This window comes from Muscardinus avellanarius, assembly GCF_963383645.1.
Source record: "Muscardinus avellanarius genome assembly, chromosome: 9".
NCBI lineage: Eukaryota > Metazoa > Chordata > Mammalia > Rodentia > Gliridae > Muscardinus > Muscardinus avellanarius.
The window spans coordinates 111,091,764-111,119,502 of record NC_137795.1 but is presented as its reverse complement, the minus strand read 5'-3'; the positions used below and the strand labels follow the sequence as shown (position 1 = coordinate 111,119,502).

General features: G+C 45.9%; 1 protein-coding gene across 2 annotated transcripts in view; it reads right to left on the bottom strand.

Moving 5' to 3' along the window:
• Window positions 1–27,739, bottom strand: part of DPP6 (dipeptidyl peptidase like 6) — a gene marked incomplete at both ends in the record, with an annotated part of 1,069,233 nt that overhangs the window by 894,343 nt on the left and 147,151 nt on the right. Inside the window, one exon of one of the 2 annotated variants that reach the window (XM_080701138.1) lies at window positions 22,507–22,557. The exons of the other annotated variant lie outside the window; for it this stretch is intronic. Within the exon in view, the coding sequence (XP_080557264.1) occupies window positions 22,507–22,557 (51 nt within the window). Of the gene's footprint in view, window positions 1–22,506; window positions 22,558–27,739 lie in introns of those variants that run through there. 2 annotated transcript variants of the gene reach the window in all.

Genomic DNA, 27,739 nt, shown 5'->3' with positions numbered 1-27,739 from the left:
GTTCATGCTTGACTTTTTTTCTGGTTATTCCAGAGGTTTGCTCTTTCCTTAAGTGAGAAAGGCTGCACAGGGCTGATTAGAAAGATAATAGTGAGGCCACAGGGATTTCATGAGGAGTGGAGTTCTCATGAGAGAGAGAGACAGAGACAGTGAGACAGAGAGACAGAGAGACAGAGAGAGAGAGAGAGAGAGAGAAGAAAGAATGAAAACAAACAAACAAGAACACATAGTTAGAGCAAGACTCCTTCCAGAAAATTGAGTTTGAGAAATTTCAACATGCAGATTGTCCTTATTTCCATCCTTATTCCCCCTTTTCTAGCTCACCCTATTATTCTCAACAACCCACTTCTCTACCTCCACTGCCTTCCTCCTACAAATAGCACGGTAGGAAATGCTGCAATTTTTAGTACCTCTAAATCCTTCTAAGCACCAAATTCAAAGAGCTATTTTGGCAACTGAAATGTAATAGGGAAGAGAATTTGGATGGAGGCTGGGGAGGATTTGGCATTCTGCAGAGGGACCCCTCGAATGGAGAGCAGCTCCAGCGTCCAGCCCTGGGAAGCCCTGGCTCCTGGGCCCCCAACTGAAGACTGCCACTTCCTCTCTGCAGCCTCTGCTCTCATTCCTGCCCATTTTATCTGAGTGTGTATAACATGGTGCTGCAGTAATCCCAGCTCCCAGAAAGCAGGGACTGTATCACATACAGGACATAACTACAAAATCTAGAAAAGGGCTTGAAATATATTGAAAACAAATAAGGAACAAAATATCTGAACTTCTTTAGGGTAAAAGCTTAAAGGCACTGATATTACAGCCATTAAAAACTACTTGTTCTACTTCAGTAAAGATGTTTTTACTGGGCAGAAAATAATTATGTTTATGGAGTGGTACCTTAGACACCATTGGAGGTGTTACCTAATAGATAATAAAATCACTTCATTGGTTCTTTGTTCTGCAAAGCTCTAAATTCCTGCTTTTAGAAATACAGTTGACTGAAGGAGGCTCTAGACTTGCCCTGCTTTTGGACACACAGCCTGGGTTTGTGCCCTTACCAGGTCCTTAGTGGATGCCCCACTGCACCGAGGGTCCTAAAGTGGTACCTTGTCCCAAGAGGAAAAGACATAATAGAAAATGTTTAATGGCGAGGGTGACTTAAGGCCCCACGCATTTCTCTCTTCTCTGCATCTCTGCCTGCAGGGGAGTCGTTTCTAATCTCAATTTACCCATCTGCACGCCACGCCATACTGTTGCCACTGTGAGCCGGGTCTGACACTGGTAGCGTTTTGCTCTTCAGTAACAATCAGCAGGAGAGGTTTCCAGTGGTCCTGTCCTACTGCTCAAACACTTATCAATCTCTATTATCAACTGCAAACTGGGGAGGAAGAGGCGCCCCTAACCTTTTTCTAAAAAGACCCATCATGTTCTCCACTCAACATAAATTGATTCCACCTAACATGTAGGCAAGTGTCAGACCTTAGGAACACAAAAGTGAACAAGACGACACGAGGCCCCATCGGCAGTGCTCACATTTTGGGTAAAAAGATAACATTCAGCCCAACCAAGGGATAATCATTTCAAGAGAGGCAAAGGTTCTGGTTGATGAGAGACCGAGGAGTGTCATGACACTGGGCTAGGAGTGTAACATGGAGAAGAAAGGATGGTCGCTTCTAAAGCTCACAGGGGATAATCCCAGGGAATGGGAAGAACTAAAAAGATCTCAGAGGAAATGGGGGTGTTCAAAGAGTGACATTTGACACGTAGGTCTGCACAGGAAAGCTGGGTAGCGGGAGGGGCCCAGAGCACCAAGAATGTTATATTTAAGGCAGAAATCAATGAGATCACCTCTTCCCCTCTGAGGAGCACAATCCAGCAGGGAGACAGTTGGTTGGTGCTCTGGAGAGCACGTGCTGGCTCCAGTCCTCCACCCAGACAGATGTGGCCACAGCTCTGCTGCATGGGTGTGGCTGGTGTGTTCTGTCGGAGCCCCCACAGGTCACACTGAGTGCCTGTCTCAGCCACAGAAAACCTCAGCATCTCCACAGAGAGCCTGAGGCCGCCTGTGAGCTCTAGGTGGACAACGTGGGGCTTAAAACATGAAGGCGTGGAACAACAACCAAAGAGAATGAACTTCTTCATACTTTATACCAATGCATGGGTGATCATTTATTTTTAATATGTTTATTCAAGAGCTCATTTACACACAAAACAATGAACTAGTCAGTCCTCTGCTTTTACTACAGTGTTCATAAGAAACCCCGCAACAAAATGCTTGAAGAGGCAGCTTTTAGTTCATTTGAAATACGTTGAATTGATAATGAAAAATTCATACCCCATTCTTAGTAAAAGAGCTGTATAAAATGAGGTCTCTCTAAAGGAAGTGCTGTTCTTTGCATGCCTGTAGAAATTAGCTGATCGCTACTACCTTTATATGTCAGATAGGTACTTATGGACACTCTACTATCTGTACTTTTCCACCTATATATCTAAGTGAGTAGTAGTAAAGTAACCACATCCTGATAGATGCTGCTTCTGGGTCCTGCTCTCATCTACCTGTGGCTTAAAGTTTTCCACTTAAAACCCAGGACTGTATCTTTTAGATTAGGTCTGCCATTTCACCTTCTGCAGAAAAAACAAATGTTTCTCAGCAATTCACAGAATGTTCTAGATTCGGCACTTCCAACATTCTTTATCATTGTAACTCCTAAGGGCGCACTGAATCTGCTCACAACACCTTGCACAAGTGATCAGCTAATATAAACAGCCTCATTTTCCACTGCTATCCCATGCCAATCCTTGGTTTTTATATCAATGCAAAATTTTTATCCTTTTCGATCAAACTAAAACCACTAACTTCTAATGTCAACCCAGGGATAAAAAAAATTACACAAAATACATCTGACTCAATTTCTATGAGTATCCTTCCAGATCATTCTAACTGGTCAACACATCCCCAGCCCTTGTCACTGCTTCATTCATGTACGGGGGCTTTTGAAAAGCCAGTGGGATGCGTACAGACACGGAGAAGAGATTTACATGCAGGAATCAACTCACGTGACCATGTGAACCACCAAGTCCAAAATGTACAGCATGGGTCCGCAGACTGGGACCCAGGAGAGCCGCTGCTGCCATTTTTCCTCTCGGGGCTGAGGGTGGAAGGGTGGGGTTGCTCTATACAGGCCTTCAACTTATCAAACAAGACCCACCCACATTTGCTGTACTCAAAATCTGATTTGAATGCCAGTCTCATTCACAGACACACTCACGTATATACTGAGAATAGCCTTGGGCCGCCTCGCTGAGCCAAGCAAGCTGGCATGTGAAATTCAGCATCACACCTGGGTTAGGGATCGTCATTTACTTCACATTCCTTCACCCACACAGTTTCTGATCTTTCACGATTCTGATGCCACTCGTCCAGATGTGTGCCAACGGGTTCCTTGTGGGGAGCCATTAAGGCCTTCCCCTAGATTGGTGTCTCTGACTCGGCTGACTGTCCTTCGCCCAGAGCCACAAGGTTTGGGGTTATGGAAAGTTCAAAGAGGTCTGAGAGAGGATCAGGTGGTGATGATACAAGGGTACTGATTGACCTATCTGTAATGTGTGTGTTTTGTATTGGTCTTTATTGTATTCCGGTGGTGGTAGCACGAGAATGTTGATTGACCTGTAGCTGTGTATAAATACCTCTGGAAAAACAAAGTCGGCGTCGGCGCAATAAAGACGAGATTGACCCAGAAGCTGCGTTGGCCAGGAGTGTCCGCGCGATAGAGAATACTGACCCAGGCATAGTCGTCGACCTATAGGAAATACTGACCCACGAACAGGGGTCGACCAGTAGAGATAGTAGGCTGGCGGCTCCCCCACGTTAGGGTTAAAACTCTTCATCCTCACGCCTCACTTCAGAACCCGTACTCTTGCCAGCAGGCTCCGGCAGTTCCTCTTTATCTAAAGTACCCAGAACAGGAAATCCAGAGGTAATTTGATGAGAAAAGACAGCACCAGAATGCTCAGCTCTTGAATATTAACTCTGGTCTTGGCAAAGGGCATCTGACATTAATTCAACAGAAGCCTAGGACACTTTTCTTCTACCTCAACACGGATGTCTTCCTAGAAGCTAGGTTCAAAGGCCCTTTGGATCGCTCATAAATGTTCCACTAAAATAGATATGCAACACTTCACTGTACTCCCCCGGTTATTGTTTCCAAAGTCCTACCAGCCAGGCCTTTTTCTTTCTTTTCTTTTGCCACCATTAGCTCTTCCGAAGCTCCTTAATTTGGTCCCAGGACCAGATGGCGATCCCATCTCCACTATCCAACTATGTTGCTGCCCATAGGCTGCACCGCAGTCCATCTCCTGGACCTCTGCTTCCAGCAGCCAACAAGCAAACCCTTCGGCCTCAGCCAGGGAGGCTCTGTGCCTTTCCTCAGTGATGTGCAGTTCTCATAACACTCCAAATGATGGAGGCCCACGCTTCACTTTAAATTCACTTGAATTCCTCTCTAACACCTTCACTGTAGTATTCAGTTGCCAATTTACCGTTATTTCATCTTTTTAAAAGAAATATCCTTAAATATGACATTCCTACTTTGCCTTAGATTGATAACTTTGGGGAAACATCTTTCTCATTATGCCTTTCACATAAAGTATTAGCTTCAAGACATTTCTTCCTTGTAAAAACATCTTAGATTCAAATGTCTATGTTGCTATAATAACAGTCCTAATCTACTCCTTTGCAAAGAATACATCGGACTTGTGTAATTAAATACTTAGTTATGGAGTCACTTGTGTACTGTCTATTTTTACCATTGGACTGTAAGCCCCGAGAAAGGAAGGCCTAGGCTTTTCCCAAGGAGGCATCTTAGCACCTGTATACAGGAAACTCAATCAACAGCACACATATGCACCATCACACATCCCGTCGTCCTGGAGACCATTGAAACTCAAATGCTTGCTGTTACCACCACGGCCTCTCTGCTGTGTCCCAAGCCCTTTGATGCGCTTGAGCACTGCAGGAATTCCACTTTACCCTCCCTCTTGGCCAACACCAGGGAGGGTGCTGAAAACCGGCAAACGGTCCTCAGTATAAGAAATTGAAAGAAGATGAAGGATAATAAGAAAATGGCCTCATTCCAGTTCTTCAGTTAGCAAAATACTGGCCTGTCTGCTTCTTTGCATTGGCAGCCAAGACCCAAGGAACTACCTACTTGTCAGGGATGGCCACCGATAATCTCAAGACACTGCATAAAACCCCACTTTCCAATGTCTTCTCCCTGTATTCCAGGAGACTGGCACAGTTGCTGATCTCTGGTGATAGAGGTCGAATAACACAATCCTTGGTCCCAGCACCTATAGTCAACAACCAGTCAAACAACTAAAAATGCGGGGAAAGAGAGAGAAGATAAAAGCAAAGGTGTGAGCAGAGCAGAGAAAAGAGTTGAACTGTGGGGCACTTCCGAATGCCCTTCACATGGTGTATTGACCTCAGTAAGAATTCTTTGAATGACTCCTCTTTTGTGTACTGAAGAGAACCATCCTAGCCTGAGACACAATGCCTGCTTCTTTCCTTAACATGACAGGGTGCCGTACATCTGAGCTGGATTCTAGCTGTCTCCCTAAGACCTAGACGACCTGTGTAATATTCTGATTGATCCTCTCTGAGCCTCACTTGAAAACTGGACAACATTCCTTGTACCGGGGCTGTTATGAGACTGTAAGGACTTAGCAAGATGCTATGTGCAAAGCTTATGCCTCCTTGCCTACTTTCTGTTGGCACTGAATAAACAGCACCTGAGAGCCAGGCTCTGGAGCAGCATAGTCTTGGGCCCCGCAGCTTCCTGGCACACTCTCCCCTGGGAATTCTCCCATCCCACCTCCTGCGCTGCCTAAGGCTTCCATCCAGGGGCATGAAAGTCCCTGCCACAAGGGGTCTGCTGGGCTGTTCCCTTCCCTTTCAATTCTTGGAAGAGAGAAAAGTTTTCTCAAGTGCTGGTGTGGGAGGCAGCATGTTAATCCTCAAATCTGGTTAAACTCTGTGGATACCTGAAGATCTCTGTATCTGTAAACCTAGACATCTGTAGGGTTGTGAGGGTTTTTGTTTATTTTGTTGTTGTTGTTGTTGTTTTGTTTTGTTTTGTTTTGCTGTACTGGGGATTGAACCCAGAGGCTTTCTATCTCTGAGCTACTATTCCCCCAACCCTGTTTTTTATTCTTTATTTTGAAACAGGGTCTCACTGAATTGCAAAGGGCCCAGTAAGTAGCTGAGGCTGGCCACAACCGCCATCCTTCTGTCTCAGCCTCCCGAATGCTGGATTGCAAGCGTGCGACACCACGCCCGGCTGTGTTGCTGGCTTTGATAAAAGCTCCTCACTGGAATGTTCTGGCTTATAAAAACAAATGCAAAATAAAAGTGAGAGGAGGTACGATTGTTTTCATTGAAAATAAGGTGAAAGACATCTCTTCTCTCCTGTTGTTAAAGAGTTTAACTTATAAAACTGATAATTTTAGGGAGCTTTCCATCTCTTGGAAGTGACCATTTTGAAACCTAGATGGTTGGTCTATCGCCAGCTTTATGACCCAGGAATGTCTTTTCCTCGAACCTGGGAACCATCTTTTTGAAATGCAGACATCCAAAGAGAGTGCCTCCCATGTTTCCACTCCTGGAGGCCGGAGGCCGTCTCCTAGGGTTCCTTGCTCCATCACTCAAGCTATCTCCTGTCAATAATAGGAGAGTTGGCTTTTCCTCTGAATAAAGCCAATAAGCAGCTAACACAGATGTCACCCCAATTACCAGGTGAATGTAGGCTGAAGCATGTATGACAAATGATGCTGTCAAGTTTTCCCACTTAAGGACCAGTTGCTGTTTATCTTGAAAACATGGATTTAATGCGATGCTTCTGCCTGGCTAAATAAGAGGGCAAGATTTCTCTTCGCCTGTGCCATCTTTCAGCCTCTTGCCTGTGAGGTGCGCTGCACTCTGCTTAACGCTTCTTCAAATAATGAAAGCGTTCTCTTTCTCCGCTGTCTTTTTGGAGAAGATTTCCAGGCTAGGAGAAGATTTAGCTTCGATTCTATTTCCGCAGCAGGCTTTACCATAAAGACGCCGTCAGGCAGTCTACCCAGAAGGCAACTGTCGGGGCTCAGAAAATAAAATTCCAACATGTGATGCTTTGGATTTCAGATCAAGAGCAGCTGGGAGCAGAAGGGCAGGGAATGGTTTTCTCTAAAGTCTCCCTTTTGACCTAAAGACTGGATTAGGCAAAGAACATAATTGCTTTAGATCCTCGCACCGAAATGTCAGCAACTAGGAAAGTTAGCCTCATATCACAGTGAAGGAGTCTGGGCAATCAAACCCCATCCCTGAGCCCAGAGTTTTATTCCAGACACAGTCTCTTCTCTGGGCCCCATCGTCACCCTAAAAATCATCTGGTCCCTTTTAAAACTGTCTAGCCCCAGATTCTAGCCTCTCTTCTGTAAACGGGGCATTTAAGCCTCAAGCATCCGATCTTCTGTGAATTTTATATTTTGTATGGCTCCGTGCACTAGCATGTTAATAAATTCACATGATTTTAATCCTGTCAGTCTATTGCCAGTTTGTGTCAGCAGACCACACTCAGCTATCAAACCTTCAGAGAAAAAGTTTCAATGTTCCCGCACACCCAAATGGCATTGTTACATGACTAAACCATAATGTAAATGGCACATGCCTTTGGACTCTTATATTTAATATTAAGGAGCTCCAGCTGGACATGGTGACACACACTGTAATTCCAGGACTTGGGAGACTGGGACAGGAGGATTGCAGGTTCAAGGCCAGCCTCAGCAACTCAGTGAGGCCCTCAACAACTTAGACCCCATTTCCAAATAAAAAAATAAAATAATGAAGGAGGTATAGTTCAGAGGTAGAATGCCCCTGAGTTCAATCCTCAGTACCAAAACAAAATAATAATAATAATAATAATAATAAATATATATACATATATATATGTATGTGTGTATATATATATATGTGTGTGTATATATATATATATATGTGTGTGTATATATATATATATATATATATATAAAATTTCAAGTCAAGGAAGAAGACAAATATATAGGTTGCTGTATAGCTTCTAGAATAACAGGCACTATGACAAGACTTTGTAGTACTCTAAATTAACCTAAAAACTAAAGAAAAATAAAGTGATTTGTAATGTTACAATGTTTATTCTGCATATGCGGTTGTAGGAAGAACACCTAACATTGGAGCTAGGGACATAATCCTACTGGATTTCAGATCAAGAGCAGCTGGGAGCAGAAAGGCAGGGATGTTGGCTGACCCTTGAAGAACATGTTTTGAGGACGTGGTCTGAGCCCATACCACTGCTGGGAGGTGGAGGAACCTTTAGGAAGTAGAGCCTGGGGCAAGGAAACGGGCCGCTGGGGGCACACTCTTGTAGGGGATACTGGGACCCCAGCCTCTCTCCTCTCTTCACTTCCTGGATGCCATGAGCAGCCTCCTCCTCCACATACTCCCACCATGATGTACCATGCCACCCGATGTACCATGCCCAAAGCAACCGGGCCCAGGGACTATGGGCTGGAACCTTAAAACCATGAGCCCAAATATACCTTTTCTCCTATAGGTTGCTTATCTCTAGTCTTTTGTCACAGAGACAGAAAGCCGATACATACTGCACAATAGTGCCACCCCATCATTCCTCCACTGGGTCCAAGCACACATCATTCAGCAGAAGGAAGCTTCTGCGTAATCAAGGCAATCCATTTATCAGTGCACCCTTCTTTCTTACCGTCTTCTGCTGCGCTTTTTGAAGAACATTCTCCCCTTCTAACTGAACCTCAGAGGTCATCTATCTCCGATGCTGTGCCTACCACTGAAGTGGTTTGGGAAGAGGGTTCCAACCCTGACTGGCAGAACCTATTGGCAGTACTACACTATCCCTCCGGCTATTCTTCTCAACCCATCACTAAACACATTCTGAGATGCTAATCTCCATGGCAAGTCCACTCCCCATACATTTGCACTCCTAAGCACTCTGATGCTGTGGATCCCAGGCAGCCTTCAGAATGCACTAACTGTCATTAGCATTGTTAATGTAACAGGGAATTTTAAAATTTGCATAAGAGCGTTTTAACATCATCTCCTTTATATGTATTAAAGAAGAAAAGCCTTGGTGGTTGGCTTTAGAACTAGGAGTTTTATCTGCAGTAATTAACATTTCCTAGATGTCTACAAAATGAGCCACTTTAAATAATCATAGCCAAAAATAAACTTCAGAAAAAATATCCAATTCTTACTTAATAACAAAACTCAAAGACATCTCTTTGACCCTAATTCTAACCAGGTAAACACTTTATAGTGAATCAAATTTAAAATGGAATGGTTGTACTAATAAATTAAAATTATTTGGGGGTCCCAGCGTAGACTTCCGTGTTATCTAAAAGGATCTATAAATGAGGTTAAAAATAAAAAAATCCATGATATCCTCAGAATTAAAAATAAAATGTTTGCTTCTCCTAGTTAAAAATAAGAGAACAGATACTCAAATGCACACGCAACTTTTTTAAAAATTTTCTTTTTATGTCCTTTTCATGAGATAGATTAGGAGTATGGCCCTGTCTCATCTCCCAGTTTCCTTGAAGTAGATGGGCCTCACTGGCCATCAGACTCCACATTAGTGGGTTGGCTCTCCCTCTGTTTCAATATGGAAGAATGCATTTTTGATCCGTCTTTGTAACCTCTTGGCAGACTGCCTGAGATGGACACTACTTTCTGGTTCAGTGCTTAGGAATAAAATGGTTTATTTTCTTTCTTTTCTGTTTACTTTGTGGTGAGGTTTACTTGGTCAGGAGGATTTCATTTTACTGAGGGACCCTCAACAGGGACTCCGACAGTAGACAGACAGTGCTGAGGGTCCCCGTGGACACACTGGCTCTGAGCATCACCTGCAGCTGGAGCCAGTCCACAGACTGCTGGGCACTGGTGCTCTGAGGGGTAAGCACAGGCTTGAGAATATGTTGTTAAGAAAGATCCAGAGTAACAGAGTAATTTGAAGTGTAACTTTATATTTTTGGATCTAATAATACAACGTATGAATTTTTGTTTTGTTTGTTTTTTTGGTACTGGGGATTGAATTCAGGGGCATTCTACCTCTGAGTTACAAACCCAACCCTTTCTACTTTTTATTTTGGAACAGGGTCTCATTGCTGAGGCTGGATTTCAACCTGTGATCCTCCTGCCTCAGCACCAAAAAAGTACTTAGATTGCTGGGCGTGGTGGCACACTCTTGTAATCTCCGCGCTTGGAAGGCGGAGACAAGAGGATCGCGCAGGTTTGAAGCCAGCTGCACTGGCTTAAGAGACCCTGTTTCCAAATAACAAGTATAAAATGGGTCAGGGAGTGTAGCCCGGAGGTATAAGGGTTTCCAGGAACCCCAGTACCACCAAAAAAAAAAAAAAAAGTACTTAGATTACTCTATGCTACCATGCCCAGCTTACTTTGTGTATCTTTAAATAATTTCAGTTTGGCTGTATTTTATAAAAAATATCAATCCCTGACGATGAAGTAAAGCTATAAAAATCCGAAAGCCACCTCTTCACCACAGATAGTTGGAGAACTGGTCAATCTTAGTATGCATAAGAACCGCTCTGCCTCTAGGTTTCTGCAGAAACTCTGTGGTGGGGCCAATATTGTGCGTTTCTGAGGTTCACAAGTGTATTAATCAGTTTTCCATTGCAATAACAAAGTGGTTGAAATAATCACGGTTGAAAGAGGAAAGGTTGGTTCGGGCTCAGAGTTAGAGATTTGGTGCCTGTGGGGAGATGGCACACCATGGAGGGAGTGGATAGAGGGAGAAGCCCTCGCCCTGTGGCAGCCAGGAAGAGAGAGAGAAGAGGAGGAAGAGCTTAAAGTCCTACCCGGGGTTTCAAGAGCACACACCCAACGGGAATACCTCCTAAGAACCCAACCACCTCCCAAGGGCGCCACAGGCTGGAGGCTATGCCTTTAATGTATGGGCCTTTGGGACATGGGCCCAAATCATAGCAGCAGAGGCAGCTGACAGCGCTGGCTCAGGAACCATGTGTGGGTTTTAGAGGAGCAGTGGTTCTGGTTTATGCGAAAGCAAGCTAGGGGTAAACACCAAGTGAATTCTGATGTTTTATTTTCACAGCTAGAGTATAATGGCCCTAACCTATCACAATAAGAAGGGCGCAAAATTTGGTTTCCTGAGTGTGAATATGCACCTGAACACACGCCTGCACGCACCTCCACACCCCCATTCAACTCGCCCCAACAGCCTCAGTGCCCTCCACTCTAAAGAACACATTGCACTTTGAACATGAAGTATTTCTCAGGAGCTAAAAGGCAGGAAGAAATCAAATTGTATCACAATGCAGTGTTTTGTGGCAGCTATTTGCAAGGACTTGGGAAAACTTCAATGATATCCAAAATCAAAGACAAAGTCAGACCAATATTTCAAGAAAGTCTGCATATAAAAGTAGCATTCGTCACCATTGTGGCCAAGTTGACTAAGTTGGATGTTATTTCCTAAAAAAAAAAAAAAAGTGAAGGAAATACACAAAAGAGAGAAGGCCCACCTTGTTTCTTTGTCAGCTCCCTCCTAGACGCTTTAGTGCCAAGTAATTATTTCTTCTATTTTGAGATAAGGACTGGGTGCTAGATCAGAGGTGATCAAATTGGCCTCAAGCTGTGACATGCAATTCTCACTATAACAACAATGTGGGCTCCTCACAGTTATGGGTAAGAATACAAATGCAGTTTAAAGTTATCCTATATTAAAAGGGAAGAGGAGAATGAGGAGAGGGAAGAGGACCAGGAGAAGGAAAGGGAGGAGAGAGGAGAGAGGGAGAAAAAGAGGAGGAAAAGGGCATTTCTTTGCATTAGTATTTAAGTTTGTACCCAGCTGTGATTCTGAACATTAATGGAAGCTCAGTGTTTTACTTCTCACTGTAGTGTGTGTGTGTGTGTGTGTGTGTGTATGCATGCATATGTGTGGTACTCGAGACTGAACCCAGATATGTTCTACCTCTGAGCTCTACCCTCAGTTCTTTTAATTTTAAAACAAGATCTCACTAAGGTACTGAGCCCTGGTCTCAAACCTGAGATCCTGCTGTCTCGGCCTCCCAAGTACTGGCATTGCAGGCATGTGCCTGACACCTACCTAACATCTCCCTTTTTATATAATAGCAAGTCATCAGTAACACTTCACAAAGTCAACCGTTGAGAACGCAAGAAACTACTTTGTTAGAGAATGAAAGATCAGATTGAAATTACACATTTTTATACTGACTTACCAGTCAGTAAGCACGCTAAATGTGATCAGACTTTTTGAGGTGATGGTGTGTAAGCCAAGCAAGATCTCTGTATAGGTAAACGTAGCCATGCCTTTAAATATATAGGTGTAGTGAATATCACATGCCCGAAGTCTATAATCCCCCTCTTCAGAAGTGGCTTATGTCCACTTATACGTGGCACAGGACGTTCACTCAGTAGATGGTAAAACACTGTAAAATCTTTAAGTATTTTTAGATGCAACACAAGTACAAAACAATGCTTTGCACATCCATGTGCAGACAGAAAGAAACGATCATGAAGGATCCTGCGCCAATACCATTTGGTCAAGCTCTGAGCCCTTCCACAGGCACCACTACTGTAATTTGGATGGGCATAACTTAAGTTTCCTGCAAATGTCATCAGTTTTATCATAGACATTACATCCATCTTCATTAACACACTATTTTACTTTTAACTATTATTTTAACGTTATAGAAAAGTCATCATACATTTATTCTTTTGTTCAACCTCACGTTTGAAAATGTCTCTGGGTTTCTGAGTATGAAGTCATTAATTTTGCTCCTGTCTAATACCCACAGTGCACATGTGCACACACATACACACACACGCACGCACACACACACACACACACACACACACACACACCTGTGTACTTGTGCATTCTGCTGTTGATGGAGATTTGGGTAGGCTCCACTCTGAAGCTATTGCGAATGTGTCTGTTACAGGCTTCCTCCTGCATACCTCTAGAGTGGGGCATGTTCCTTTGGATTTCTTAGAGGAAATACCCAAGAGTGGCATGGCTGGGTCATAAGGTGTGCAGTTCGCCAACTTCAGCAGTATAGTATAAAAACATTTTCAAAGTTTTAGTCTCCCTCTTGCTCCTTCCCCCACAGAATTTCTGACCTTCCACATTAGTGCCAAAAGTCCGTGCTAGAATCATTTTAAAACCTCAGACTTGCCTTGGACTGTTTTCTCACTGTGATTTTAATTTGCATTTCTCTAGGCATGCTAATAGAGTTGAGGTGCCCAAAGCATCTCTGTAAAATTCCATTGGCCCAGAGAAACACAGCTCTACAGATGCAGGTGACGCATTCTAGGCTGATGTAGCAGGAAGCATGGAACTGCTGGACTCTAGAATTCTTAGGAGTGTGTCAGTAAGGGCAAAAGATTCCAGGGCCCAGATGCTCTGCAGAAGAGGCAAGAGATGCTGTAAGGACGGAACCAGAGACATTGTTCTAGATGCGCTGCACCTCAGTACCACTTTCAGGTTCTATGTCTGCTTCCACTTGAGACTGGAAAGTGAGGACTATGTCCACGACTGTAAAGAGTCTGAACAGAAAATAAGGTACCCTAGCACCAGGGTTCCTGGTGCACTCCGACTCTACAATGTCTCCCTGTCTCAGCCCTTTCAACCACAGAAACAAAACACTCTGTCTTGCCCATACACGGTGCTGTCCTAATAAACTAAAATAGTGTCCAGAAAGATACTCTATAAGCTGTAAAGGCTCTATGCCACTATCAGCTGTTAATATAATTAGATTTGTAATGGACTTGGGTATATTTCCAAAGGAATTGAAGTCAGAATATTATAAGGAAACATGCATATCTATGTTCATAGCAGCACAATTCACAACAGACAAATTATGGAACCAGCCTTAGTATCCATCAAACAGATGAGTGGATTACAAAACTGTAATATATACACACAATGGGATTTTACTCAGCCATAAAAAAGAACAAAATCATGTCATCTGCAGGAAAATGGAAGGCATTAGAGAATATTGGGCTGAGGGAGATGAGCCCGTCTCAGGAAGTGAAGGGTCCCAGGTTCCGTTTCACATGTGGAAGCCAGAGACAAGTTGGGAAACAACAAACAACTTTAGATAAATGAGGAGACCCCGCAGAGGACCTGAAAAGGAGGATCTGGGGAGAGACGTAGGGAAAGGAAGAGGCAGACTCGACGAAAGAAACAATTAAAAATGTGATGGGCACTATGAAGTTATCGATGCCAGTCTCCCTGATATTACAGGAGAGGAGAGAGCAACATGAGGCCGACAGAACCACCAAGCACTGTGCGGACGCTCCCTCCATCACTCAACTGCACCATCAGGCACAAGTACAACACACTGACAAAGCATATTTGGAAAAAAGTCTAACAAGATCTGATTTGGTCTGATAAACAGAATTTTTTTGGGGGGGAAACATTTAGCTTTGTATGTAATCATTGAAAACTTTGACTTTCTGTTTAAGATACTTATAGATAATATTTTTAAATGTGTTGCTTTAATGCAGAGAATCTAGTTCACAATTAAATAATTTTGTAAGACTGAGATGATATAATTCTGGACTTTAGGCTTATAGATTAGCAATTCTTATTTGCCCAAAATACAGAATATAGCCAGGCATGGTGGCGCACGCTTGTAATCCCCGCGCTTGGGAGGCGGAGACAGGAGGATCGCCCAGGTTCGAAGCCAGCCTCTCTGGCTTAAGAGACCCTGTTTCCAAATAAAAATAATATGAAATAGGTCTCTGGGAGTGTAGCCCAGAGGTAGAAGGGTTTCCTGGAACCCCAGTACCACCAAAAAAAAAAAAAATACAAAATACAAAGTTACAGAAAACTAAGCTATATGTATACCAAAGCAAACCATGGGAGTCTCATTTAGATGCTATGACACTGTCATTTGGTTGGCCCACATTCATAGTTAGGTAGCCACTAGTGAAGACTTTACCACATGTTGCTCATATGTAAGCAAAATCACAAAACAGGAATTACTTGAAGTAAAACTTTATGTTGAAAAATAGGGATGCTAGTCTATTAGCAAAAAGAGAGAGAAAAGGAAATCTTATTTTTCACCCACCATCTAGATGAAGACAGTGAGCCACCCGGCTCCTCCCTGGTTGAGACCCCACGATCATAGCGAGTCCAGATGGTACTGCCAACCAGGCCTGTGGCTAGGCAGGCTGTGCAGCCATCTCCATTCATCTCCACGGATGGGCAACAGAACACTGGACACCAGGGCATCCTTGCACTGAACTATCAAAGCATTGTTATTTTTACTTAATAGCCAAGAAAGTCAAGTAATCAAAGAGATGGGGCTGCAGCAGCTCCGCCCCAGCTGGTCTGCAGCCACAGGGGAAGAGTGGGGACACATGTGTGCAATGTGCAGTGACCACGTGTGCGCCATGTGTGGGTAGGATACGTGCAGGGACACCATTCAAAGCTCTGCATGGGTCATCCAAGGTTAGGCTGTGATCACTCTGGATTTTGTGACTTATTGGCACATAAATTGATGCCACCTGTTTTCTTCATCTGTAGACAGTGGCAGTGACATGCCAGGAGACTGACTGATGAGCTGGCAGATGCCATGTAGGTCAGCACAGAAGGGACTGCAATGCCAGAATATTGTTCTGGCAGAGAAGTGACTTCTGCAGCATGCTCCAGGATCAAGACTGAGGGGGCGGTCCTGATGGACTTCAGGAAGCATTGATCAAGCTTCCTCAGGGAACTGCCTCCGGGGGTTGCTGCCCATCTCCAACCCCAGAACCTCTCCTGCTGGTCCCCACTGCTCTTCACCACCTCTTTGGTTCTGCTTGCTCTGGTTCAAAATAAATTCGCACGTGGACCAGAGACAAATAACAGATCATCTTTCAGTGGAAAAGATCGCTCTTTGTGGGCAGGGTGAGAAAAGACAGATGGACAGTTGAGTTTCTTCAAACATTCTTGCTTTTCCCATCCCTGGGCTACAAGTGAGCCCAGAGAAACCAAAGTAAATAATCAAGCTGGAAGAAAAGTTTTTGAAAGTTTTCACCATAAATATATAAATGTTTGAAAAGAGAGAGATGTTTAATCTGATGTAAACATTACACAAGGGATCCCTGTATATGTATATATACATATACATATATACATACATATACACACACACACACACACACACACACACACACACACACACTGGGTACAGGAACAACTTTGATTAACAAGATCACATTTAAGAACTCAGAATGTTGCATGGTGCCCCATTATTATGTGCAATTTTATGTTTTTATGTATAAATGAATGAGTTTAATTAACACACATTCAGAAATAAACCTTGGCATATTTCCTCAGCATTTTTCCTGTGACCATTTCTTTCTTCCACGTGAACAGTTTACATCCCTTTCTCCTCCTTCTGTGCCCTAGACTATCTTTCTCCAAGGACTTTGCTTCCTCTACAAGCAGTGAAATAAGACTTTGTTTCTCTACAAACAAGACGTTGCTTCCTCTACAGCCAATGAAACACATTTTCCGTTTGGTTGATCGTTTATTTCCTTAGGCCTCGAAGACAATGTCTGTTTACCTCTTCTCCTGGGGTTCCAGATGCTGCCACACAACAGAACCACCATGAGTCCACTACTGCTCAGCTTCATTCCAGGGCACAATCTCAGGATCCTCTGAGTTTGGGGGGCTGAGGGAATGTGGGGTAGTGGTGGGACTGAGAACCTCCTTCCCTAGCCATGCTTCTCCCCCACATGTCCAAGGATGCTCCAATGTTCCTAAGACCTCCGGCCAGTGCTAGGAGCCACTGCCCCAGGGGAGTTTGGGGAAGATCTATGTCTTCAGTGGAAGGATCGCCCCACACTCCAGGAAAGTCACTATGGGAAAGAGCACTTCTGGCTGGCTTTTTTCTGTACATCTTGTCTTCTTAGCCGAACATGTACCCAGGACCTACAAAGTCTGGGCATGTGGTCTTGTTATTCCAATAAAATTAGCTCCCAACGTCAAAACAGTCCACAACGTTCCCCTGTATTGTTGAATTTATTTTGAACTAATAAATGTAAAAGAAGGAAAAAGGGTTTGAAGTAAATTTATTTACCTCCCCAAATCAAAGCAGTAGTTATCTACTCCCCTAAACTGGCATTTGCTCCAATCTTATCAGAAAAGTAGAAAAAAAAAAAAACTGATACATATGGAATTCTCTCTCCTGCTACCTGATTAATTAGAACTTGAAGGCACTTTTCTTAACATAAAAGAATGGAATGTATAACCAGATTCACGGGCCTTTCTTATGATTTTAGAGTTTCTATGAGGCACTATTTGGGAAGTATCAAATGTCCATTCGTGTAACAGCTCCATCTGTTTGAGTACTTACTGGGCAAGCAGTTACCACTGGAGTGAGTGATCAGTGATAACATTTCACAACGCACCACTCCTCTTGGTGATAATACAAAGAGCCCAATGAGAGAAAAATAAAAAAACGAGTCAAAAGTAACATGATTAGTGACCGGAATGGGTTGCAAAAATTTAAGGCAGGAAACAACCAATTTTGTGTATTTGTGTGTTCAAATGCAAGACCTGGAGGACGCATGAACTGAAGAACTGGATATAATTCTTTAGAAAACCAGGACAGCCTCTTCACTGAGATTTTACTTAAGACACTGTATAAAAAACCCTGAGCTGGTTGCCTATTTCTGGCATTGGGGACTTCTTCCTGCTAATTTTATCAGCTATGTGATTTCTACTGGTTATTAATGTGTTCAGGTCTACCCAATTCTAAAAAGGTGTGTGAAATGGACTCATGCCCAGCCCTTCTTTTTTAACTCAGTGGGGTTGGTCATTATTTCCAGAATGGTCAAGCTATGGGGTTGATGACTTTGTGAAGGGAGGCCACAACCAAAAAGTGAAAACATATCAACCTGGGCATCCGCCTCTGAGACAAGTGGTGAGAATGCTCAAAAACCCATGACCTGGGAAGTAATTTGGGGGACCTATTTTTCAGAAGGCACATTCTCTTCAAAAACCCACGCTGAAATGCTGAAATGAACACATTTAGAACAAGCAATAAGGATTTTACATCACCAAGTCACCAGTCTCTAACAGCAGCAGGAGGAGCGTTCCCCTGTGTCCCTGGAGGGGAAATGCTACATCACTAAAGGGGACCACTCCTAGAAATCATCTCATAAATGTGGTCGATGCTCCCAGGAAGGGCTCCAATGGGAGGCTGTACCCCACTGGAGTCCCACACACAACTCGCCTAGACGCCCTTACATATGGAACTGTGACATGGCGGACATCGGACTGCTGCCCTTGATCTGTGGAGTGCTCAGATGGTCTAAAAGAAAACACTTACTCTGGAGAGTTCAGAACCTGACATTCTGCCCCGCATGGGAAGGGGGAGAGAAAAATTCTATAAGGCTCCCGGGCTCCTGGTCTCATGGATACAGCCATGTTTAGTGACTGTTTAGTGACCAAAGACCCAAGTCAGTTGAACATCCACAAAGAAAAACCTGCTTAATCTCTACTAGGTGTTCTGATCAGCATTCCTGCAGCTACAATCTAAAGACAGATTGCATAACTTAAGAGGAAAGAAGACTTAATTTCTTGCAGTTTCAGGCTCTGTTCACCTGAGGCTGGGGACTGCGGATCTCAGGGCATGGCGGCAGGAGGCAGGCAGGAGGAGAGCCCATGGGCTGGGCTCCTCACATCATGGAGACCAGACACAAGAGACTGCAAGCTGGAGGAGGAGGGTCCATGTAGATCATCTTCAAGGCCACACCCTACTGGCCAATGGCTGCCATCTAGGCAAATCAATTATGATGGGTTTATCCACTTCTGAGATTTAACCCTTATGACTCAATTATATCAATTCCAAATTCAATTTATGAGCCCTTCAAGGGGCCATTCTATTTCTAACCCTAACACTAGGAGTTCCCAGACTGCAACTTTCATTAAAAGCTCTACCAGTCGACCATGGGATTGGCAAACAGAACAGGGTATTGCAGACCTCTGATCTTCTGTGTCTACTTCTGAGCCTCCTCTGACATCACTCTGGTCACCAAAGCATGCCCAACTCTCTTTTACCCACCACTAACAAGGCACCAAGGGAGGGGTACTCACTGATCAAAGGTCAGGCCCTCCCCAATTTTTTTTAAACTGCTCTCTGTCCAGCAACTGAAGGTCTGAGAAAGATCATAGGAACAAAACACAGGAAATTAGCATGAAGCAACATCCTTCAGATAACAAAATTTTCCATTGATCCTAGAACCTACTGCAAAAGGAAATGACTATTTTACATAAGTAGGACACCATCACATTAGCAATAAAGAGAGACGTGATTGAAAAAACACATGTTAGCCCCCTACAAACTTTCAGATGCACATTTTCTGTAAACACAATGGCTTACAAAATTAATTTTTTGTTCCAAGAGAGTGGAAAATCTTTACTTATTTTCCAATATATTAAAAGGGAGACTGAATGGTTAGTGCACGAGCTTTGAAGCTTTCATAGTGTTGGAAGGTGATGAAAAACCTCATCTGCAGAATTAAACAGGGCCGGGCATGGAAGTGCATGCCTGTAATTCTGGTACTTGGGAGGCTGAGACAAGAGGATTGCAGGCTCAAGGACAGCTTTAGCAACTTAGTGAGACCCTATTTCAAAATAAAAAATAAAATAGGGCTACAGATGTAGCTCAGAGGCAGAATGCCCCTGGGTTCAATCCCCAGTACAAAAAAAAAAAAAAAATAGAAGCTGTAAACTGATTGCACTGGTTAACACAGAAGATCAGAGAGTGTACAAATACATTTGTCTTCTCACTCTTCTAAAGCAATGTGTGAAGAAAGCATGCATTCAGATTGCATGACGGATTTTCCACCAAGCAAGGTGGCACTGCTAGGCCAGGATGCTCCTGTCCCACTGAGGCCTCTGGTAAGACCAGAGTCCACACTCCCTGGATAGCCACAGCGTGTGAGAAGGGACTGGCTGAAGGAACAAGCCCATGCAGAGTCTCACTGTCTTTGGCATGTTCCCAGCCATTTCTGCAGTGGCAAGTCTTCTGTATGAGCCTGCTCCCTCCTGCCTCAAATATCAAGCCTCAAATCTAAGTCTAAACAGCTAAGAGCTCAGAGGACCCTGAAGGGTGACCTGGCTCATGGGCTCCATGGGTGCAGATGCACTGATATGACACAGTATAAAACAGCGGGGCATTTTTTGCAGCAGTCGGATGTGCAGCAACTCTGCCGTCAGAAACAGGAGTAAATCATCCGATGCTCACCGTGAATGTCAACTATCACCTGAATTCCAATCAACCTGGGCAGGCAGAGAACGGTCCGCCCTCGACTCCAGGAGAGGCTGTGATTAGAGAGTCGTCCAAAGCAGCTGATGGGAAATTAAATCCCAAATTAGTGATTCACGTGTAGGAAAGATCTCTAGGTAGAAGCCACGCGGATTTGGCTAGAGCTGGGGACTTAGAGTAAGTTACAAACCAGACTTGCAGTTGTTAAGAGTCAATTTAAGAACCGAGGGAAGAGTTAAAGGCTGAGTAAGTTCGGATCTCATTTCTTCTCTTGAGCCAATAGATGACTCTTAAAATGTTGGTTGCTATAGGATTCTCCCAGCCCCTTCTAACCTGCTCTGATTACACTTACTAACACCAGACACCAGAGCGGACACTCGGCGAGCATCCTACTCTCAGCAGAGCAGCGTGAGACGTGCTTAGCAGCGCCTTAGGTTTGCATTTTCTGATGTAAAAGGCAGAGAGCAGACAGAGGGAGAGAAGACTTCTTTGGAAGTTTTTTAAAATAAGATCTAAAATGAAGGCGTGGCTATATTACAATTCACAGGCATTATGACTTGTTTGATAATAGGTTCCTAATCATCACTGATAGATTTACAAAATCATGAACACTGCGTCATCACCAACATAATTAATCTGTATCCTAATCTTTAGCCCAGGTTTGGCCAGCACATTAAGGCATAAAATGGGATTATGGGTGGGGTGGGCGTTTAGTTGGCAAACATCGCTACAGGCATATTTCTGCCCAATTTGTACAAGAAATTAAGCTGAATTACCATGCCTTAAAATAAGACGAGGAAATTTCAGAAAGAGAGCTATACTTTTGCAAAGGAGCAATCCGGTAAACAGAAGAACTCACAGACTAAGGTCGGCCCTGAGTGGGGGCCTGTGGTCATGGGGTGTCCTCTACACAGATAATGTGCCCCAAAGGCCTTGCCTTAAAGGGAGCAGGGCATGCCCTGGCTCAGGAGCCAGGTTCTGAACCAACCCACTCTGCTGCGCCAGCAACAGGTGCCTTGCTGTGGGCGTGGTTAAGCCAGCCTGGTATATTTTTTCAATTAAAATCATTTCTCATTTCTAGTCTCTTTTTGCTTAAAGGGAAAACCTCCAAATGCATGACTACCTGGTTCTCCTGAACACACACACACACACACCCCCATGCCCTGGACCCAGCTCACTTTTGTAAACAACTCAAGACCTGGTGCCTGGCATAATTCTTAAATTTCCCGATGTACTTTCTAAAGTAACAAGGCAGTAACCCCCCCCCCCCACACACACACACCTTTTCCCTCCCTTACACAGAAAGTACCACCAACACTACACCACCAGGGACCCTCACCTCACGCCAACAGCTAAGGGGTTAAAACACTGCCCAAATAAACACACACAGGCACAGCTTCACAGAACAAGATGGCAACCTCTTGATGCTCCACTGGAGTTTCTAACAACCTGACCCCTTCGCCGCCAGCCGGGATGCAGCAGGTGTGCCTAGGCCAGGCACCAGGTGGGAGCAGGCAGGAGGGAATCTAGCTGGGAAGGCGGGATGCAAGGTCTTCAAGTTAGCAAAGTTGTCCATGCTAAACTGCCCCTTGGCCTGCAGCCCTGAGCGTCCAGCATCTCACCCTGCACACAGTCGTTTTGGGGGAACCCTATGGCATCACTACCCTTTGGGCACAGTCAACCTTGTCATCTTTCCCAAATCTGGGGAGCAGGGCCTCGTCAGGTGGGCAGCTGCGGACGCTGTGGCAGCCTGCAAAGCAGAGTGACTGGTTTGGTAAACCCCGACAGGTCTAGAGCTCTGGGGACTCACCCACCCCAATGCCGGCGCGGGCATCAGGGCCCCGTGGCCCTGCCCCTGTGATGACCTCCTCTCTCTGCCTTTTCCCTTAGACTGCCTCATGGATCTGCTGGGAACTCGCACAGACCCGAGGCCCTCAAGGGCTCCCTCCTAGTCCGCACCCCTAAACACAAAGCCACCTGCCCCAGCAGCACCGCTGGCTGCGAAGCCGCCAAGTTGCGACTTGCAAATAAACGCCTGCCCCGGGGGGCGCCGGCCAGGTGCGGAGCTGCGCTGCGCGGGGCCGGCGGGTCCCCAGGCTTTGGGGACGCGGAGCGCGGACCCCGGCTCCCGCCCGCGCTCACCATCACGTTCCCCTGCATCTTCGCCGTCTTGATCATCGCCTTCTCCTTCATTTTGCCCCAGGGAAGAGAAACTTAATCCATGGTCCGGGCGAGGATCGAAGTAGAGGCTGGCGGACCGACGCCTGGGCGGGGATGGCTGTTTAAGAAAGAATTCTTCCAGGTCTCCCGAGTCGGTCTGGGCACCTCGGCTCCGGTCCCTCTGCGCTCGCCGCGGATCCCGGGAGCCCGGAAACCATCAAATCCTTCTAGCCTCGGTCGCCAAAGGGGGCGGGAGCGAGGGCGGGTGGCGGGATGCCGCTGGAGCCGGAGCCGGCCGCCGGAGCGGGAGGCTGGCCGAGGCCGGGGCGCGCGCGAGCGGCCGTCCACACCCGCCGCGCCGCCGCGGGGGCCCGGGGGCCGGCGGGGGCGCCGGCGGCCGCGCGGTCCTGCACTCGTCCCCAAGGGCGGGGGCCGGCGGGCGGCGAGTGCGCGCGAGCCCGTGTGCGCGCGTGAGCGTGCACGCGCGCCGGTGTTCTGCGGGCGTGCAGCAGGCTCCGGCTGCAGCGCGGGTGAGCAGCCCGACTGTCAGGGCGGCCGGAGCCCCTCCCGGCAGACGCCCCCTCGGCGGCGCAGGCGCGCGGTTTACAAACAGCGCCCGCGGGGGGAGCCGCCGCCCGTCAACTGTGCCCGGCGGGGGAGGCCGAGCCAGACGCGGCGGTGCACGTCCGCCAGTCTGGAGGTAGCCGGCGAGGCAGGGGCGGCTGCTGATAAATAATGTGGTTTCGGGTTACTAGGGGACACACGTGCGTCTCCATGGCTGCGCCGCGCCCGCCGTCGCCGCACCAGCTGCAGGGCACCGAGCGCCTGGCGGCCGCGGCTCCGGGCGGGGAGCATGGCCCCCACTGCACACCTGCGCTCCGGCGCGCTCCCCAGGCCTCGCCGCGGCCCGGGCCCTTCCTGCGGCTTTGTTTCCAAAGGGTCCGATCTCACCAGCTTCCCACAATCCAGCCAAGAGCTCGGTCAGGCCCCCACGCCCCCAGCTGTGATTTCCCTGATGTGCGGAGCGCGGGCCACGCCCTGGCTCCCCTGCTCCCCACCCCTGGGCGCTGGAGCGACCCTGCTACTCCGGGATTTGCGCCTAGGGCCAGCACAAAGAGATACGCGCTCCGGCGAGCACACCCGCCAAAGGTGGTCAGTCGCGGTGTGGCTGGACCCAGGCGGCTCTGAATCCAGATTCGGAGCTGCCTCAACCAAGGCCGATTCAAGGCTTGAACTTACAGCCAGGGTGTGTGTGTGGGGGGGGGGCGCCCTCATCTGGGAGGGATGGCAGTATCCAGAAGAGGGATTAGGGAAGCCTTTCTTACATTCACAAAAAATTTCCATGTAAAGAAACCAGTTTTGAATTTGTGCACGAAGCAGAAAGTTCTCACTGTAACTGCAATTCCACGCAAATTATACCCAACGCCCAGACACCGGCATACATTATTGTATATGATATATTTTATATAGGCATAAAATGTATAAGCACGTACACTCTAGCAGTAGGTGTGCGGGTGTAATGATCAGAGCTTGAATGAGAAGCAGGAAAAACAGAAGATCCGAAGCCGAATGATAGGTTTCAAAGAATCGTGGATTGTGCTTTACCTAGACAGCGGTGGGTACACATTAGGTCCTAGAAGCACTGTCTCTAAAGGGCTGCTATGACGAAATGCCACGAATGGGGGGGGGGTTGTTATTCCCAGAAACTTCTGTGTCACACCTAAGGCCCTGGCCCTGTCTTCACAAGGCCGGGGAGGAGAGAAGCTCCCTGGGGCTTATAGGGACACGGATCCCATGCAGATCGGTTCTTCCCTGTGAGTTCTCCTCCTCCAAAGCCCATCTCCTTGCAGGTAGGACTTCAACGCAGGATCTCTGGGAGGACACTAACATTCAGGTCACAGAAGGCCTTCCCTCACCACCACTGACCATCCTAGTGCTGCGAAGGTAACCTCAACCCAGCCCAACGTGGACAAGAAATGTTGCCGATCCACAGTCTGCCTATAGAGGCAACATTGAAATAGCTTCTTCTCCTTCCTCTGAACCAGCATTAATTCATCCAGAGCTTTCCTCTCCAGCATCCCGAATGGAGGGAGAGGTTCTGAAGGCCTGGCCACCTTCAAGGATCTTCAGAGAACGGGCCTTCCGCGGCCCTCCACACCTGTCTGCCCCCACCCACCCCATGTGGTGGGGGAGAGAGGGAAGAAAAACAAGAAAATGACATTTTTTAACTTGCCACATTTATAGCTTTTAAAAATTATTCCTGGAAATGGGATGATATGAAATAATATGGATTAAACTTTTATGTAAAAACAAAAATTTCTGTTAGTAGACATAAGGTTTTCCCCTAACACTCCCCAAACAGTCATCAGCCTCGCTCCTCAGAGGGAGTCTCTGCCATTCTCCACCTTTCCTGCCCAGCTTACACAGGACGCCTACAGGAAAGGCAGGCTGAGGAGTAGGCTTTAAGAGGAACTCACTGCAGGACACAAAGGGCAGAGGAATTCTCAGGAGGCCTCTCACTCCTTCATTCACAGCTCATTCTTGCAGCTCATCCACGGGTGCGCCGTTGCCAGGTGGTGTGCAAGGCAGAAAAAGAACAAGGGTAAAGAGAACCCCATGAGAGAGAAGGACGGCAGACAAGGAAAAATGCTTGAAATGAGACAATTCGATTCCCAACATCTTTATTATTTTTAGATAATACATTTTAGGAGAAAATTAGAGTAGAAGTAAGGTAGCTCTGAGGATAACCTGGCCTTCAGAACTTTTCTTTCCATCTCCTGTACAGAATGACTTTTCCCCCTTTGCTCTTGTATTCATAATAAGCAGGTTTGCTGTTTTTGTCCATCTTCTGTTGCTATAACTAAAAACCAGAGAGTGAGTAATTTATACAGAAAGAAAGGTTTATTCGACTCATGGTTCTGAATGTTGGGAAGTTCAAGGCTGAGTGGCTGATTCTGGTACTGACCCTGCAAAGTCCTAAGACAGCACAGGGTGAGGGAGAGCCACTCTCTCACTCCCCTTTCTCTTCTGATGGAGCCACTAAAGCCATCAGAGGCCCCACCCTCAGGACCTCATCTAGTCCTCTTTACCCCCCAGGGCCCCACCTGGCCCTACCTCTTCATACTTCACAAAGAGGGTCAACGTTCAACCTTTGGCTGGGATTTTCAAACCTTAGCAGACACAAACATGGTTCTTCCATGTATCCATGATCGCTGGTTCTTCTCTCTAGTTGTTTTTCAGTTGTTTTGCTTCCTTCCCACCTTACTAGAGGAGTCTATTTACCCTGTGATGTTCTCCATGGTGTGCCTTAGGCTTGGACACATAGGAGTGCCATGTCTCACAGGACTGAGGGTCCCGGTCACCTCTGCTTAGCGTTGACACCCAGCATCTATTTAACTCTGGCAGGATTCCAGACCTGCCATGATGGAGACATCCATTTGTCTAAACTTCGGCTCCACACTTAATTTATGAATTGCTGGCACCGGCGCCTTTGATTATTGTAGCTGTGATTTAAGTTGAGACTTTTGGCAAAATGTCCAGTTTCACATTTGAGATGAGGCCATTGTTTCAACACAAGAACATATTCCCATGTCACCTCATCAGTGTTTTCTTCTTGCTACTTATTCCTCAAAGTTCCACTGCTTGAATATCTACCGCTGTGCACTCCATCATAAGGAAGCTCAGTGGGTGAAATTTGTAATCTGTCAAAGTGATACAGGAAAAGAGAATGGAATTTCTGATCACAACTACTCTTTTACCCAGATTAGTTCACTATTGACATTTTTAACAGGAGAGCCCCTCATTGCCCTGATAGTATCATTCATTCAATATGATTTAATATGCTCATAAAAGTTCAGAAAGTTATCTACTGAAAAAAATAAGACTGGGCCAGGTGTAGTACTGCATACCTGTAATCCCCATACTTAAGAGCTAATATAGGAAGATCACAGGTTTGAGGACAGCCTCACAAGTAATGAGACTCTCATCAACCCAACAAGACCTTGTTTCAAAAAAATTAATAGGGCTAGAGATATATCAGTAGGATATAGAATGCCCCAAGGCTCAATCCTCAGTATCACACACACACACACACACACACACACACAGAGAGAGAGAGAGAGAGAGAGAGAGAGAGAGAGAGAGAGAGAGAGAGAGAGAGAGAGGAGGGGGATTGGTTAGCATTTATTTTGCCAAATTCACAGATACAATAATAATGTTTAGGAGAAAACAGATAACAAATGGTTTTTACCTTTCCTTGATCCATTCAGAGCTTGAAAAAATTATCTTAAGATAGACTGTGATACTAAGGATATATTACAGGTTAGACTATTGAACACAGCCCTGGTCTTTGGGGATGTCACAGTTTCTGATGAGAGACATCAAAATAACAATGTAATAATAATAGCATGAACAGGATGCTGAAATATAATTGAAGGTGGGTGGTGGGCAATTAGTGACAGCTAAGCACATCTTGGAGCACAGGTAGAAACTTGAGACATGGAGCCAGAAGGACATGGTGCCTGCAGAGGCATTGCTCAGCCTGCTCACATGGATGATGGCTGGGTGGGGAAGATAAGAGAGGAGGAATGATGAGGACCAGCACTGAGTCCTCTGGGCCCTCTACAAGGGAATTGGGATGCCAAAAGCCAAGGCCTTCCAGGTGCAGTGCTACGGGCAGATCCAGGTTCTGAAACTGAGATGGTTTCTTCTATAATCCACTCTCCCAAGACTGAGAGGTAAGAGTCACGCCAGGAGCTAGAAAGCTCCTGAAATAGGATTAGGGTAGAGGCAGATAAAACTAGCAAGTTCAATGTCACCCCACTCACACTGGACACAGTTCTCCATCTGGCTTTATAGCCATACTTGAGCACCGTAGGAAGAGATGGAAAGGGACTTTATTATCTCCTCAGCAATCAGATAATGTTAAAATGGCTAGGTTGCCAATTTGGTCCATCATAGTGTGTTTGTGTGTGTGTATGTGTGTATGTGTGTGTGAGAGAGACGGGGGAGGGGGAGAGGGAGGGAGAGAGGAGAGCAAGAAAGAGAGAGGGGGAGAGAGAGAGAGAGAGAGAGAGGGAGAGAGAGATAGATATTGGGGATTGATTCCACCTCTGAGCTACACCTCAACCCTATTTGTATTTTTATTTCAAGACAGGGTCTTGCTAGGTTGATGAGAATCTCACTATTTGCTGAGGCCATTCTCGAACCTGTGATC